Raw genomic sequence first — 13,619 nt, 5'->3', positions numbered from 1 at the left:
GAACTTTGGGGTCACTGACATAGCTGGATCACAGTGCTAACAGTTCTGGCCTAGTCCTGGGAGAAGGGATGAGGGAGACACAGAGGCCACACCATGACACCCCCCACTTGGAGACCCCAGGCCAGCAAGCACTCAGCTTTGCCATGGCTCCCCAGTGGGCCTCACTCAGCCCTCCACTTCCCAGGTTGCAACCCATCAGAGTCCCAAGACCACAATTAACCTATCTCCCTCCTGCCTTACATTCAAACATGAATTCTTTTCAGTTAAGTGTCTGAAAAAAGCACTTCCTTCAAAACTGCTTATATCCTAAATGGCGGGGCCCTCAACCTCTTTCAAGGTGTTCATATCTTCCCATGTTTCAAGGCAACTTTCAAGTGGCCATTCCTATGAAGGCTAAAGAAGTGGGAGCCCGGGGTGTCTGGGTGGCTCAGTGGGTTAAGCCTCTGCCTTCAGCTCAGGTCATGATCTCAGGGTCCTGGGATTGAGTCCCGCATCGGGCTCTCTGCTCGGCGAGGAGCCTGCTTCCCCACCTCTCTCTGCCTGCCTCTCCGCCTACTTGTGATCTCTCTCTCTCTCTCTGTCAAATAAATAAATAAATAAAATCTTTTTAAAAAAAAGTGGCAGCCCAGAGACAGAAGGACACTGGGGGGGCGGGGGGCACCAGCCCTGTGGGATGCCTGCCACTCCAACCCTCTGCCAGACCTCCCACTCTCCTCCCTCTACCCACAAGTTTTCTAATGCTACAGAAGATTTGGGGCTTTGGGGCTTTGTTTTTTGTGTGGGTGTCTTTTCCCCCACAATACTGTAGGTCTTAGAATTAGAGGGCACAGATTTGTGGGAATAGGCAGGCAAAAGGATCACCTGAAAATCAGGGACTTTGGAGGCTGTGCTGAAAACCTTGACGGTTCCAGTTACAGCACCCAATTCCATTTGGTGTAAAGGCAATTGCACTGATGGGCGTCACAGGTTATGACAGACAGGGAGGTCCTCTGTCACATAGGAATGTCAGAGACTTTTCTTCCCCTGCTCACTTCATTACAGAGGTCCCAATAAATTGTCACCCAGACTTCGGCCATTAAAAGGACTAACGTGGTGGGGCGCCTGGGTGGCTCAGTGGGTTAAGCCGCTGCCTTGGCTCAGGTCATGATCTCAGGGTCCTGGGATTGAGTCCCGCATTGGGCTCTCTGCTCAGCAGGGAGCCTGCTTCCTCCTCTCTCTCTGCCTATTTGTGATCTCTCTCTGTCAAATAAATAAATAAAATCTTAAAAAAAAAAAAAAAAGAAAGAAATTAAAAAAAAAAAAAAAAAAAAGGACTAACGTGGTGAGATCAAGACAAGGGATCTGGCCTAATGCGGTGGATATTCACACCCCAACTGTCAACGCCTGTATCCTGAGACCTGGGAAATGAAACTTTTGAAATCTTATCCCACGCCCCCCCAGCAATCCCCCATAAAGATATTTTTAAATAAATTGTTACACGTGCCCATGTGGTGTACTCACAGGCATGCTGCCATTTCTTAAATCAATTCAGGACATACCAGCTTTAAACTACAAAACTCCACGATGTTTTGTCATGTGGCAAATAAAGTACTTAAGCCCTCGCATCAGAACCTTCTATTCACTGAGAAACGAAACTGACACCCGGTAACCATTCTCAGCAAGGAAAAGCACATTGAAGCGGAGGCAGAGCCACGGAGACCTGTGTGCTGTTTGGGAAGACAGAAACTGCTCAGAGAACTGTTGCACAAGCTGATGCAGACAGGGACAGGCTAAAACAAAACAAAACAAAAGCCCCAGCTCAGGCTGCAGGGAGAGGTGCAGAGACAAAGCTGATGAGATAACCAGAGGAAGGAATGAGCCCGTGATACACAGTGAACTAGGTCACTCCAGCACAGGAGCTGGCCGGGAGGACGTTTCAGTCTCTTGGTTAATGCTAGCACTCTACAAACTAATAATCCTCCTGGGGCGAGCAAATGCCGAATGGCTCTACGAACCCCCCAGATCTGTGCAAATGGCCTCTGAGGAGCTGTGTTCCAGAACCACAGGGGCTAATGAGCGGGAACGAGCGTTTCCTGAGAACATGTTCATGGGCCACACACTGTACTGAGTAGTTTTCATGGGCTCTCCTTAAATTCTCCCTACAGCCCTGAGATTAAGTGCTGGTTTTATCCTGTTTTATGGACATGAGGCTGAGAATGGCCAAATAATTTGCCCAAAATGAAATTTTCAATAATTTGAGAAGCAGTGGACCAGGATTTGCACTCAGGTCCTAGTGCCTCAGAGCCTACACACTTAGCTACTCACCATGGTGCTGTGCAAAACACCCAGCAATGAAACATCCATGGCTGACTGAAGACTTGTTGATAGTTTTGTAAATCAATGTGGGCAAGGGAGTGGGGGGAGGTCAAATAGGCACTATTCTGCATATTTGCAACAAGAGCTTCCAAAAATCAGTTTCCAACAGATCCTGACATGTTCTTCCCCATGGTCCTAGCCCTGAATTTCCATAGGCGGTCCCCCTCAACCACAGCTGCTGAAAGCAACTAAAGTTGATGACAGCTACCGTTTACTTAATCCCAATTATGTGCCAAGCACCTCCTATACATCATTGAATCCTTACAAGAATCCCACAAGGCAACAACTTCCATCCCCATCTTAACTCAGAAAGATTGAGGAACCTCTCCAGAAGCACACGGTTGGAATGGTTCTGCTGGAGCCACCTTTCCATTAAGGGTCAAGGCCTCCTAAGGCCTCTCCTACCTGGCCGCAGCAAATATGCTATTCTCAATGCTTATCCTCAAGATTTGGTGTTACCCAGAAGACAGAATCCCTGTTTTTGAACCCTGAAATAACTAGGAAAAACAGCACAAGGCACAGAGCTGATCGCTAGAGACATGGAATGAACTCAGTGTGCTACTGAATGAACCTGGCCAGTAGCATCCATTTAGAAGTTAGCCTTGATCTGACTGGAACCTAAATAAGCCGTTTGCTGCATAATAAACATTTTCTTAGAAATCAAGCAGGATCTCATGATAGCTAACCCAAGATAAAAGTGGTTTCCTGCACCAAAGAATGTCAAAGGGGCATAACCAACACGAACTGAGAAAGAAAATTAGGATAGCATCTCTCCCAGAGTCTACATATCCTTCTGTTTTAGCTACATACACTTTGGGTTGACCATCTTCAGCCAGAAAAGAAACTCAAGACAACTGACTAGGACACTAGCCTTCCTGCTGGCCACCCAGAAGCTGTTCCTTCTTCAATTAAAAATATGGGTCCCCAGGGGGCTGTGGACTCCCTGGTAATTTCTGGGAAATCTGGTAAGGATTGGAGATGTGAGGTTGGAGGTTTACCACTGTGGGTGCAAGTTGATCAGCAATGTGACAGTCCACCACTGGACCAATGCCTAAGCTGTCCCAGAGGAGAGAGGAGGAGGAGAAGAGAGATTGCAGGGGATTTAAGGAGATTTATTTGAGGAAGGGAAAGATTAAAGAGATTTACGGAGACCCAGCTAAAGAAAAACTCAACAAATTAACCCCTAAAATCTTCCCCTGAGGTAACACAAATATCTACCTACTAAGTCTAATTATTGTCCATTCAGTGGCCAAGTTTGAACCAGAAGTTTTTGCCTGAGACACAGTCCCTATTAGCCCCTTCTGGAACAAGCTCTCTACCCAAAGCGTAACTTCCCAAATCCCACTGCACTCATCAATAAGACCAGTGTTTGTTATCTTTTTCCCAATCAAGAAAAGCATTTGGCTTTTCCTCTCCAAATAACAAAACATCCTGTCAAAGAAAGGAGCAGCAGGAATGCTCATGTTTATTATTTTTCACAGAATGTTTGGGCTTTAAATCACCAAATTAAGTGAGTTACAGGTTATAGGATAGAGTTATATACAAGAGATAAATATAAATACACACACACAAAGAGAGAGAGAAGAGTTATAGGCCCACCTTCAAGGTGAGCTAGCTCTTCCCATTGATAGTTCTAAGGGAAACCCCAGCATTTTCACAGAAAATTAAGCAATTCTTTTTTCTTTTTTTTTTTTTTAAAGATTTATTTATTTATTTATTTATTTGACAGAGAGAAAGATCACAAGTAGGCAGAGAGGCAGGCAGAGAGAGAGAGGGAGAAGCAGGCTCCCGCTGAGCAAAGAGCCCGATGTGGGACTCGATCCCAGGACCCTGAGATCATGACCTGAGCCGAAGGCAGCGGCTTAATCCACTGAGCCACCCAGGCGCCCCGAAAATTAAGCAATTCTTATAGAAGCTAAAATATCCAGCCTATCACAACTTTCCCTCTGTGACCAAGGAGGAGGCATTTCAAAAGCCCTCTCCAGACATAAACTCAGAGGGAAGGAAATTCACCTTGAAATGCAGAAGTCACTCATGAGGGGGGCCCAGAAGCCCAAATGTAGCTCACATGCTAAACTGTTTCCAAGATCCTCCCAGAGCAGGGATGGAGCAGACACTCAGAAAATCCTTGCATAAACTGACCAAAACCAGCCAATGGCACGATTCTTTCAACCCCAAAGCCTTGGAGAATCTCACACCCAACCACAATTCTTTTCTGCTGTCTCTTCCAAAAATATCCAGGATCCAATCGCTTCTCATCACCGCCGTAGCTACTTCCTCCTTCTAAACCACCTGTCTCTCACCTGGATCATTGCAATGGCTCCCAAGCTGGTCTCCTCACTTCTGCCCCAGAGCCCACCGGTCCGTCCTCAATACCACAAGTACAGTGATGATGGAAACACCTGAGTCAGATCAAGGTTCTCCTCTGCTCAAAATCCTCCAATGTCTCCCACATCTCTCAGCACAAAGGCAAAGTTTCGACAACGGTCTACAAAGGTCATGCATGAGTCCAATCTCCCCTCTGCCTTGCCCCCTCCAATTCCTCGCTCTCTTAGCTCAGCTCCCACCTTCCACCCCTGACCACCCACTTCCAGCCACACATGCCTCTTGGAAACAGGAAGCAAACAAGCTTCCCGCCAGGCTCTCAGCTCCTGCTGTCCCCTCTCATGGGAACATTCTGCCTTCAGATGTTCCAGGGCTCCTTTAGATGGTACTCAAATATCAGCTGCTCAGCGAGGCCATCCATGACTACCAGGCTTCAAGCTGCCATCACCCCACTCTACAAAATCCCCCTTCCCTGCTTGGATATTCTCCCTCACGTATGTACTAGGCACCATACTCTACATTTTACTTACTTCTTCATTTCCTGGTTCTCCTACCAGAAGGTAAGCTCCAAGAGGGCAGGCATTTTTTGGTTGGTTGTTTGCAGCTATGCCCCACAGTGCCTAGAATATAGTAGACACTCAGTAGCTATCTTGAAATGTATGAGAGGCTGAATTTATATCCTGCCCTCCCAAACTAGAGAGCTGAGAAATACAAACTCCTAACAAATACCACAGCTGGGATATACACTAAGGGAGAAATCTAGGGGCTTCTGCCGCCATGGTCCACTTGGTGATATTCTTTCTTTCTTTCTTTTTTTTTTTTAAAAGATTTTATTTACTCATTTGACACAGAGAGAGAGATCCCAAGTAGGCAGAGAGGCAGGCAGAGAGAAAGGGGGAAGCAGGCTCCCCGCTGAGCGGAGAGCCCGATGTGCCCGATGTGGGGCTCAATCCCAGGACCCTGGGATCATGACCTGAGCCGAAGGCAGAGGCTTTAACCCACTGAGCCACCCAGGTGCCCCATTGGTGATATTCTTTCAAATGCTTCACCCAGACTCTAAAAATCTGACTAATCACAGAATAAATACTATTAAATCAGCCAAACATACAAACCACCTGAAGCAGCTTTGCATTCTACCCCTCCCCCGCCCCACTGCCTACATCCCAAAAAAAGCACTACTGAGTGTGTTTTCCCCTGGGGCTTCCAGATAAACCAATCATCTGTGTCCTCAACAGGTGTATTTACTGAGCAATTTCAGAATAAGGAGTATAAGTATGATACGAGTGGGAAAAGACCATGCTTGCCCCATGGATATTTCTATTTATACCCTTCCTAAAGCAGCACCAGCAGGCATTCATTTAATGAAAAAGCGGCCGCACTATGCTATAGACATTAAGTGGGATAAGACTTCCTGTCCAGAGCTGTTTCACTCTGCTACTAGCATGGACCTAACAATGTCGCTCCAAACAGAAATGAGCAGCACTAGCCACACGTGGAAGGCTTGTAAGGATCCCCAGTGAGTAGTTTCCTTGCACAGTCGAGCCATAAAATCTCAGGGCTGTAAGGGCACTTGAAAACCATCTTGCCGGACGCCTGGGTGGCTCAGTGGGTTGGGCCGCTGCCTTCGGCTCTGGTCATGATCCCAGCGTCCTGGGATCGAGTCCCACATCGGGCTCCTTGCTTGGCAGGGAGCCTGCTTCTCCCTCTGCCTCTGTCGGCCATTCTGTCCGCCTGTGCTCGCTCTCTCTCCCTTTCTCTCTGACAAATAAATAAATAAAATATTTAAAAAAAAAAAGAAAACCATCTTGCCTTCCCTGCCCCACACCCCTGATTTTAGAAAGGAGAAAGCTGAGACAGGGAGAAGGTAATGTGGACAACTGACCAAGAGGCCCACAGGCCACACAACCCATTAGTGGCTGAGCCAGACCTGGAAGCCAGGCTCAAACTCTCCACGAAGCCCAGCCCAGCCCCCTACAGACAGCAGTTATTTCCCTGTAAAATGTTCAGTCTATAAGAAAACCATGTATTCACACCCTGCAGAGATGATCTATTTTCTAGGACATGCCATTTCCTATACTCCAGAGGAAAGGAGGTATATTGGGACAATCATTCTGTGTCATGCCAAGAACAGAGGCCTTCTCTGTTCAGAAGGATATCATGGTATGGGAATTACAGAAGTGATTTCCGTGAGTCTGGGGTACTTCCTGACACCACGCCAAAGCTTTCTTTCCATCCATAGTCTTCTCCGAGCGGCAAATTATCAATTTTTTTTGTAATTTCAGAAGTCGTTGAAAGGTATCTCCAATAGAGGCAATCTGAAGAGCCTTGGCAAATACACTGAAGGAAATGTTCACTACCCCTAATTTGCTGTTACACAACATGTATTTGCTCTCACAGTGTGCCAAGGATCAGAAAACATGTCGTTGATTACTAACTAGTAATTAGATCGTTCACCTTATTCAGAGCTATGGTCAGGTTCTGGAATTCCCTTTCAAAGTAAGTTACATGCAGCCCACTGGTGGGGAGGTTCTTCCTGAGGCCTGACTCAGAGGCACATGAGCTAACCCAGGCCCAAACCCCAAAGACAGATCCTTTTGCCTAGGCTGTCCTTAGCTTCCTTCACCCCCTTCCCACGCTCCTGGGCCCGGCTTCCCTCCCATTTGGCCCCCGTCCTCCAGCAAGGCCCCGCTGACCACACCAACTAAATGACTCAACCCCCTGGCTTCAACAGTAAATGTTCTAGCTCCGCAGGGAAAGGTACCTGAATCAGGCAGCTAGATATCAGAGGACAAATGCTGGCAAAGTGTGCTCCTTGGGCCTTTACGATGCTTTATTTTAAAAGCATTTTAACACTGTGAGATGACAGTCTGGCTCCTGGCAGGGCTTTCCTGCCTTAGGATCCTGAAGGCATGTGGGGAAGGTGTGACAAACAAAATGACTTGGAGCTTCAGAGTACCTTGGAAATGAATCCCAATCTTGAGTGATGCCTTTGTCTTACACGAGGTTTCATTACAGACAAAAGAGGGGTCCAGACTCCACATCTGCATAGACAAGACTGGAAGCAACCTCTCTGTCTGGACTCAGGCCAAGGTCATTGGGGTTGGCCCCAGGTGAAACAAGCATACTGAACTTCAGACCACTGCTGGGAAGTTCAAGGAGACAAAATAAAACTGATATTCCACAGCTTTGAAATGTTACCACAACGATGTTTTCTTTGCATTACTGTTAAAATTAGCTTTCCAAATACTCACGTTAAATCAAATTATTAGATTAGCCACAAATTAGCTCTACCCCATATGGATCATGACGAGTAGTTCTGCCTGGAACTAGCTCGTGTTTGGCAAGTCACTTAAATCTCTCCGTTGCCTCATTTTTCCCATCTGCCAATTGGGAATAACAGCAAAACCCAACTTCTAAGCTTATTCTGAGAGTGAAATACATGTAAGGCACTTACAACAATGCCTGATGCTTGGTATTCCTTTAAGAAAGTCACCTATAATGACTATTATTATTCTGTCATTGAGTAAAAACATTTTGATCATTTAATTATTTGTGTTAGACTCTTTTAGAACCCATGCCAGCACCACAGGGCCTCAGTGGGAAGCTTCTTTTCAAAGAATTATTTCCAAGGCAGAAGGCAAAGCTTCGGGACCCCAACAGAGACCCATGCCCAAGTTCACCGGGCACCTGACCAGAGTCCAAGAGACTGTTCTGCCACAGCTCCACTGGCCTCTCTGGTTCCAGAAGGCAAATCCCCATCCTTCCCAGAGGGAAAACCACCCGCAGTCACCCCCAAACAGCGCCTGCTACAGCAGGAGCCACTCAATAAAGCCACAGCTCACTGAGCTTCAGCGGCCTGGCTGCGGCAGAGGGGAGGCTGCAGGGCTCTCCTGAAAAGCAGGTTGGTTAGAGGGAGGCGTCTCTGCCCACCTGGAGGCTACAGGCAGGGGGACCAGAGTGAGGGGCTCAGGTGGAGATGTGCCACACAAAGGAAGGAATTCCCACACACCGAGATTCCACTCTCTCCCATGCCCTCATCAGCAGCCACATAACCGGTCTCAGGATGACAAGCAAGGGCATGCTTCTTGCTTCGTAACTTGAGCATCCCAGCATCAAAACCCCATATCCGAATAAACCTCAATAGCAACATTCAAAAGTTTTGACCAAAACTCACCCCCTAACTGGCCATGCTGAGGGAGGCAGTCCCAAACCCCTCTCTATTAAAAAGGCCAAGTCCTTTCCGTTTTCATCCCAACAAAGGTAGAAAGTCTATACCCACAGGTGCCCTCCCTAAAGTGTAGCAACACAGCTGGGAGACCCTATTCTCAGCCTTGCCAAGGTGCCTTCTTGGGAATGCTGCCTTCACAAGTTCACCCTGGGGGATCCACTGCAGATGTAGGGGGTGGCGGTGAGGGAAATGAATGACCACCCACCATGGACCCTGAGTAGGGGGCAGCAGACAATCTGGGTGGGAAAATGTGATTCTGGGAAAGCAAACCAATCACAAAAACAAGGGAAGGGGGGGAAAGGGAAGAAAAGGAAGAAGAAAGAACACAGTGGTTTATCTCACCAAACACCTCCTCCTTCTCTTCCCAGCCTAATCAACACCTCCATAAACCCCTACAAAATGTTCAGTTCATATAGCACATGTGTGCGTGTGAGCGAATATATACACTGACAGATACTGATCACCAGCAGATACTGATCATATGAAGGGAAAAAATAACCTGAACTTCAGACTCACCCAGCAGTGCCTGATTGTCTTTCACTATCAGCCTCCCTACCTATTCTGGGGCGCTTCAAAACAAAACAAACAAAAACCAACTCCTGGGCAGAAAGAGAGCAGTCGCTGAACTGAGCAGCCCATGCTTGGGGCATTCATGCCGACTTCTGAGTGTTTCGGCTTTCTTGCCACGCAGCCACCAACACTTGGACTGAACACAGCCTGAGAGAGGAGTCGCCTGTATAGAGACACAGACCCTCCCTGAAGACATGCAGGCCAGCCTGTGTGGCTGAGCCTGTGTGAAACAGACACACGCTCAGGGAAGGCTTTACCCACACGTGACCCTGAACACTGCGAAATTCTTCCCTTCCATAATCGCGTGGCATCCAAAGTGTTGCCTACACCTAGTACGTGCAGATGTCGATTCTATAAGAACACACGATGGAAGGACAGACAGCAAAGGGAATGACCGGAGCCCCATTTTCTCGAGACCCTATCTCTCATCTACACGGTGTGCCCATACACACGGTGAGTAAACACACACAGCCAGTAAACACTCATATACACCATTCTCAGCCCACAGTCACGCGTGGGGAGAAATAAGGCGAGAGGGTGGCGGTGTCAGGGGAAGTGGAAAGTCGCCTGCTGGTGACTGTCCTCCCAAAAGCTCGGAGCTCCTCTCGCCCCGGCGGGAGAGCGGTGCCCACCCGTGCCCGAGGGACGCAGACCCAGGCGTTGGACACGCGGGGGGCTCCGCAGAGCCGAGAACCCGACAATGAGGACGCGGCGACCAGCCGGTTCCTGCCTCGGTGGCTGGCGGTGGTGGCAGCAGGCGCTGCCTGTGCACCCACGGCCGCTGGTACCTCCACCCTTCTCTCCCGGAGCCCCACTTACGTTCCGAGGGTCTCCTTGAACTCGAAAATCTTCTTTATGTCTTCAGCTTGCTTTTTCCAGGAGGAGCTGCTCTCGCCGTTCTCCCGGGCCATGGCAGACGAGGGCGACGTGTGCGGAGGGCGGCGAGACGGCGCGGCCGGGGCGCGTGGGGCCGGGGTGGGCGCGCTGAGGAGGGGGCGCCCAGCGACAGGGGCGCAGGCAGCAGCGGCGAGCCGGTCCGGGAGGGCTGGGGCGGGCGCGCGGGGATGCTCGGCGCGGGAGCCGGAGGAGACTTTGTGCTGCGGCAGAGCTTCCTCTTCTGCAGTTTCCTCTTTCACTCTCGCCGCCGCCGCGGTCCCTCCCTGGCTCTAATTTCTGCTCGTCTCGGGCACAGACTTCCTGCCGCCGCCGCCGCTCGACCCGCTCCTTTGCAGCCGGCTGCCAGCCTCACTTTTGCTACTTTCTTGCCTCCCTTCTCCCTCCCCGCCGCCCGCCCTGCTCCCTCTCTCTCCTCCCCCTCCACCTCCTCCTCCTCCCGCGGGCTCCCCGCCCTCCCCGCGCGCCCCGGCCGCCTCCCGCCTCCCCGCCTCCGGCGTGCTGCCGCCTTCGGGGATGTCCTGAGCCCCGAGAGCTCTGTACACGGGGCGCGGGGCACCGCCGTCGGCTGGCCGCGGCACGCGCCCTGAAGCCCCGGATAGGGCAGGTGCGGGGGACCTCGGCAGGTGCAAGGCGCCCGGGCGCGCGCGGGAGGACCCTAGCCCCTGATTCAGGTGCTTTATTAATTCGGCAGTCAAGTCTCCGGGGCGCGAGGGCTTTCCTACTTGGCGGCGGGAGGGGGCGCCTCTGCGTTGTGCTTGGCAGCAGCGGGGTGGGGGCGGGAGTGCGAGGTAGCCCGGATCCGAGGCGACAAGGGTGGGGGCGCTTTCCCCGAGCGCGCGGGCCAGTGGCCCGTGCGTCCCGGGGCTGCGCGGAGCTGGCGGGCGGGGGTCAGTTGTTATGGCGACAGGAGGAGCGGTGGGGATGCAGGCGGAGGTGGGCGTTGACTCGGGCCCCGCCGAGCCCTCCAGCTTCTGGCGCTCCCGGAGCCTGTCCGTCCCTCCCGACTCGGCGACTAGAGCTAATTCGCATTGCACCAAAATCGGCGCTCGCGTCAAATTCTGGCCGGGGGAGGGGGCCTCGTGGCGAAGAGAAAGCCTGGAAGCCTCGGGGCCGGGGACGCGCAGGACGTGCCAGGCGCCGCCTCCTTTTCCTTTTGGGAGCTGGACTCCCGGAGTTACTAGGCGCTCAGGCTGCGGGTGGATTCGGGGACCGCCCGGCGCGGGTTCCGTGACCCTCTCGGGCGGCCTCGGTCCCGGGACTGGAACTGCCAGCGGGCCTGGCCGCCTTCGCTCCTGTTTGGCACCCCCTGGTTTCTCCCCCGTCTCCTCTTGCTTAGTGAAAAGTGAAGGTCTACTCCACACCCTTCTCAAAAGGAGGGCTGCCCCTCCTTAGCCCTTCTTGCAGTGGGCTTAGTAGGGTACCCGGAGGCGCAGCTTGTACCTGGAGACATCCTTTCCTATTGGCTAGAGAAAAGGGAACAGGGGTTCCCTCTAGCCTCCCATCTCGAAGATGCTCTTTGATTGCCCAACCTTCTCCCATGTCCAGCTTTCAGAGGGGGATCCAAGTGCAGATCCCTGTTCCCAACCTGAAGGGACTACCTCTTGATTCAGAAAATAGTTTTCCTTGTATGCAGATTATGGCTACCGCTCCAGTAATGCCTCTGGCCCCTCTTTAGACTTGAATAAACAGCCTCCTCTCTTGATTGTTAGTTGACACCTGCCCCATTTTCCCAGGACTGTTCCAATTTTACTGTGAAGGGGGGGGGGGGGATCTACTCCCTGAAAGGGAAACTTCACCCAGCATCTTCTTCCTGGGTCTGACAGAGTGGATGCAGGCCCAGTGCTCTCCCTGACACTGTTTGGACACTGCCAGTCCTTCCCCGCCTCCCTTTCTCCAACCCCAAGGAGGTCAAAAGATACCGTGACCTGCCCATCCCTCCACACCTCCATGCTGGTTTCCTGTCTTCCAAGGGCTGTTAGTTTAAGGCTCTCCAGGCTGTCCAGGGGAAATTCAGTATTACTCAGCTGTTATAAACAGACTAAATGGGTAAGTGAAACTTCCAGGACAGATTACAAAGCAGAAGGCAAATAGCACCTCTTTCAACCAGAACTGGATTCAAGGAATTAGAATATCTTTCATTTCTGTCAAAGCTTCAGTAAGCAATATGAAGAGTTGGAACTGGGAATAACTAAGATGCTAGTAGACACCCTCCCATGCCCTACTAGGAGCATCTTATCTTCCCTCCTTCCCTTCCTCCCATTCTCCTCCTTCTTACTCAGTTCTTTCCTCTCCATTTCACCCTTGCTCCTAGCCTAAGGATCAGTCACCAGAGCCCCTGAAGACAATCCTCAATCTCAGCTTTTGTCAGCAGAACTAAAGATATGCTGATGTTCTCTCTCTCCCTATCAAAGAGAGGCACTGTCCAGGAGGAACAAAAGTAAAGGGGAATCAGAGGAAGATGGCACATGGCTCTATGGCTGTGACTTTACCAATCAGCATGCAATGTCCCTGAGGTCAAGGAACACGTAGCCCTTTGTATCACTATAGTATGCCCAGCACCTAGCATGGTAACTCACACATAGTAACTGACAGATGAATGGGCATAAGATGGACAAAGAAATGAAATAGAATCAAGACAGCTGGGGCGCCTGGGTGGCTCAGTGGTTTGGGCTGCTGCCTTTGGCTCGGGTCATGATCTCAGGGTCCTGGGATCGAGCCCCGCATCGGGCTCCCTGCTCCGCAGGAAGCCTGCTTCCCTCTCTCTCTCTCTCTGCCTGCCTCTCTGCCTACTTGTGATCTCCATCTTTCAAATAAATAAATAAAATTTAAAAAAAAAAAAAGAATCAAGACAGCTATTTGATATTTGTTGTACTGATGTAAAAGCTATAGAGAATCTTCTTTCTCTTCCAAATTTTGTAATGATGTTCATTCAGCATTATCAAGTCATGCTCAGCTGGACTAAGTCCCAGAGAAAAGATGCAAACATTTAATGCAGAGCTAAGGAGGCCAGACCCAAAGGAATGGATCCCCAAGGAGGCAGAGATGCCAAAGACAAACTGTGTGGCTTCGCTATGGTCATTTCTCCCTTACTGAACTCCAAGTAAAATAAAAGATTCTGATCCTGGAGATTGCACTGGAAAACAAAACCTACTGTTTCCAAAGTATGGCTATGCCTTGGACTGTACACTGTCCAAGTCTGTTAGCTCCAGAACCCTCTCATGGACTGTTTTCCAGTAACTGACCA

General features: G+C 50.4%; 1 protein-coding gene across 2 annotated transcripts in view; it reads right to left on the bottom strand.

The window, feature by feature from the left end:
- Positions 1-10,798, bottom strand: part of CAMK1D (calcium/calmodulin dependent protein kinase ID) — a 430,211-nt gene extending 419,413 nt beyond the window's left edge. Inside the window, exon 1 of one of the 2 annotated variants that reach the window (XM_082740835.1) lies at positions 10,298-10,798. In XM_082740835.1, the coding sequence (XP_082596961.1) occupies positions 10,298-10,389 (92 nt within the window). In that variant the 5' untranslated portion in view covers positions 10,390-10,798. The remainder of the gene's footprint in view (positions 1-10,297) is intronic. The other variant, XM_082740836.1, reaches the window with a different exon arrangement.
- Between the last annotated feature and the right edge of the window lie 2,821 nt (positions 10,799-13,619).

Source organism: Mustela nivalis (genome assembly GCF_964662115.1).
Source record: "Mustela nivalis genome assembly, chromosome: 7".
Taxonomy (NCBI): domain Eukaryota; kingdom Metazoa; phylum Chordata; class Mammalia; order Carnivora; family Mustelidae; genus Mustela; species Mustela nivalis.
Note: the sequence above shows the minus strand (reverse complement) of the source record. Positions and strands in the feature narration are given on the sequence as shown.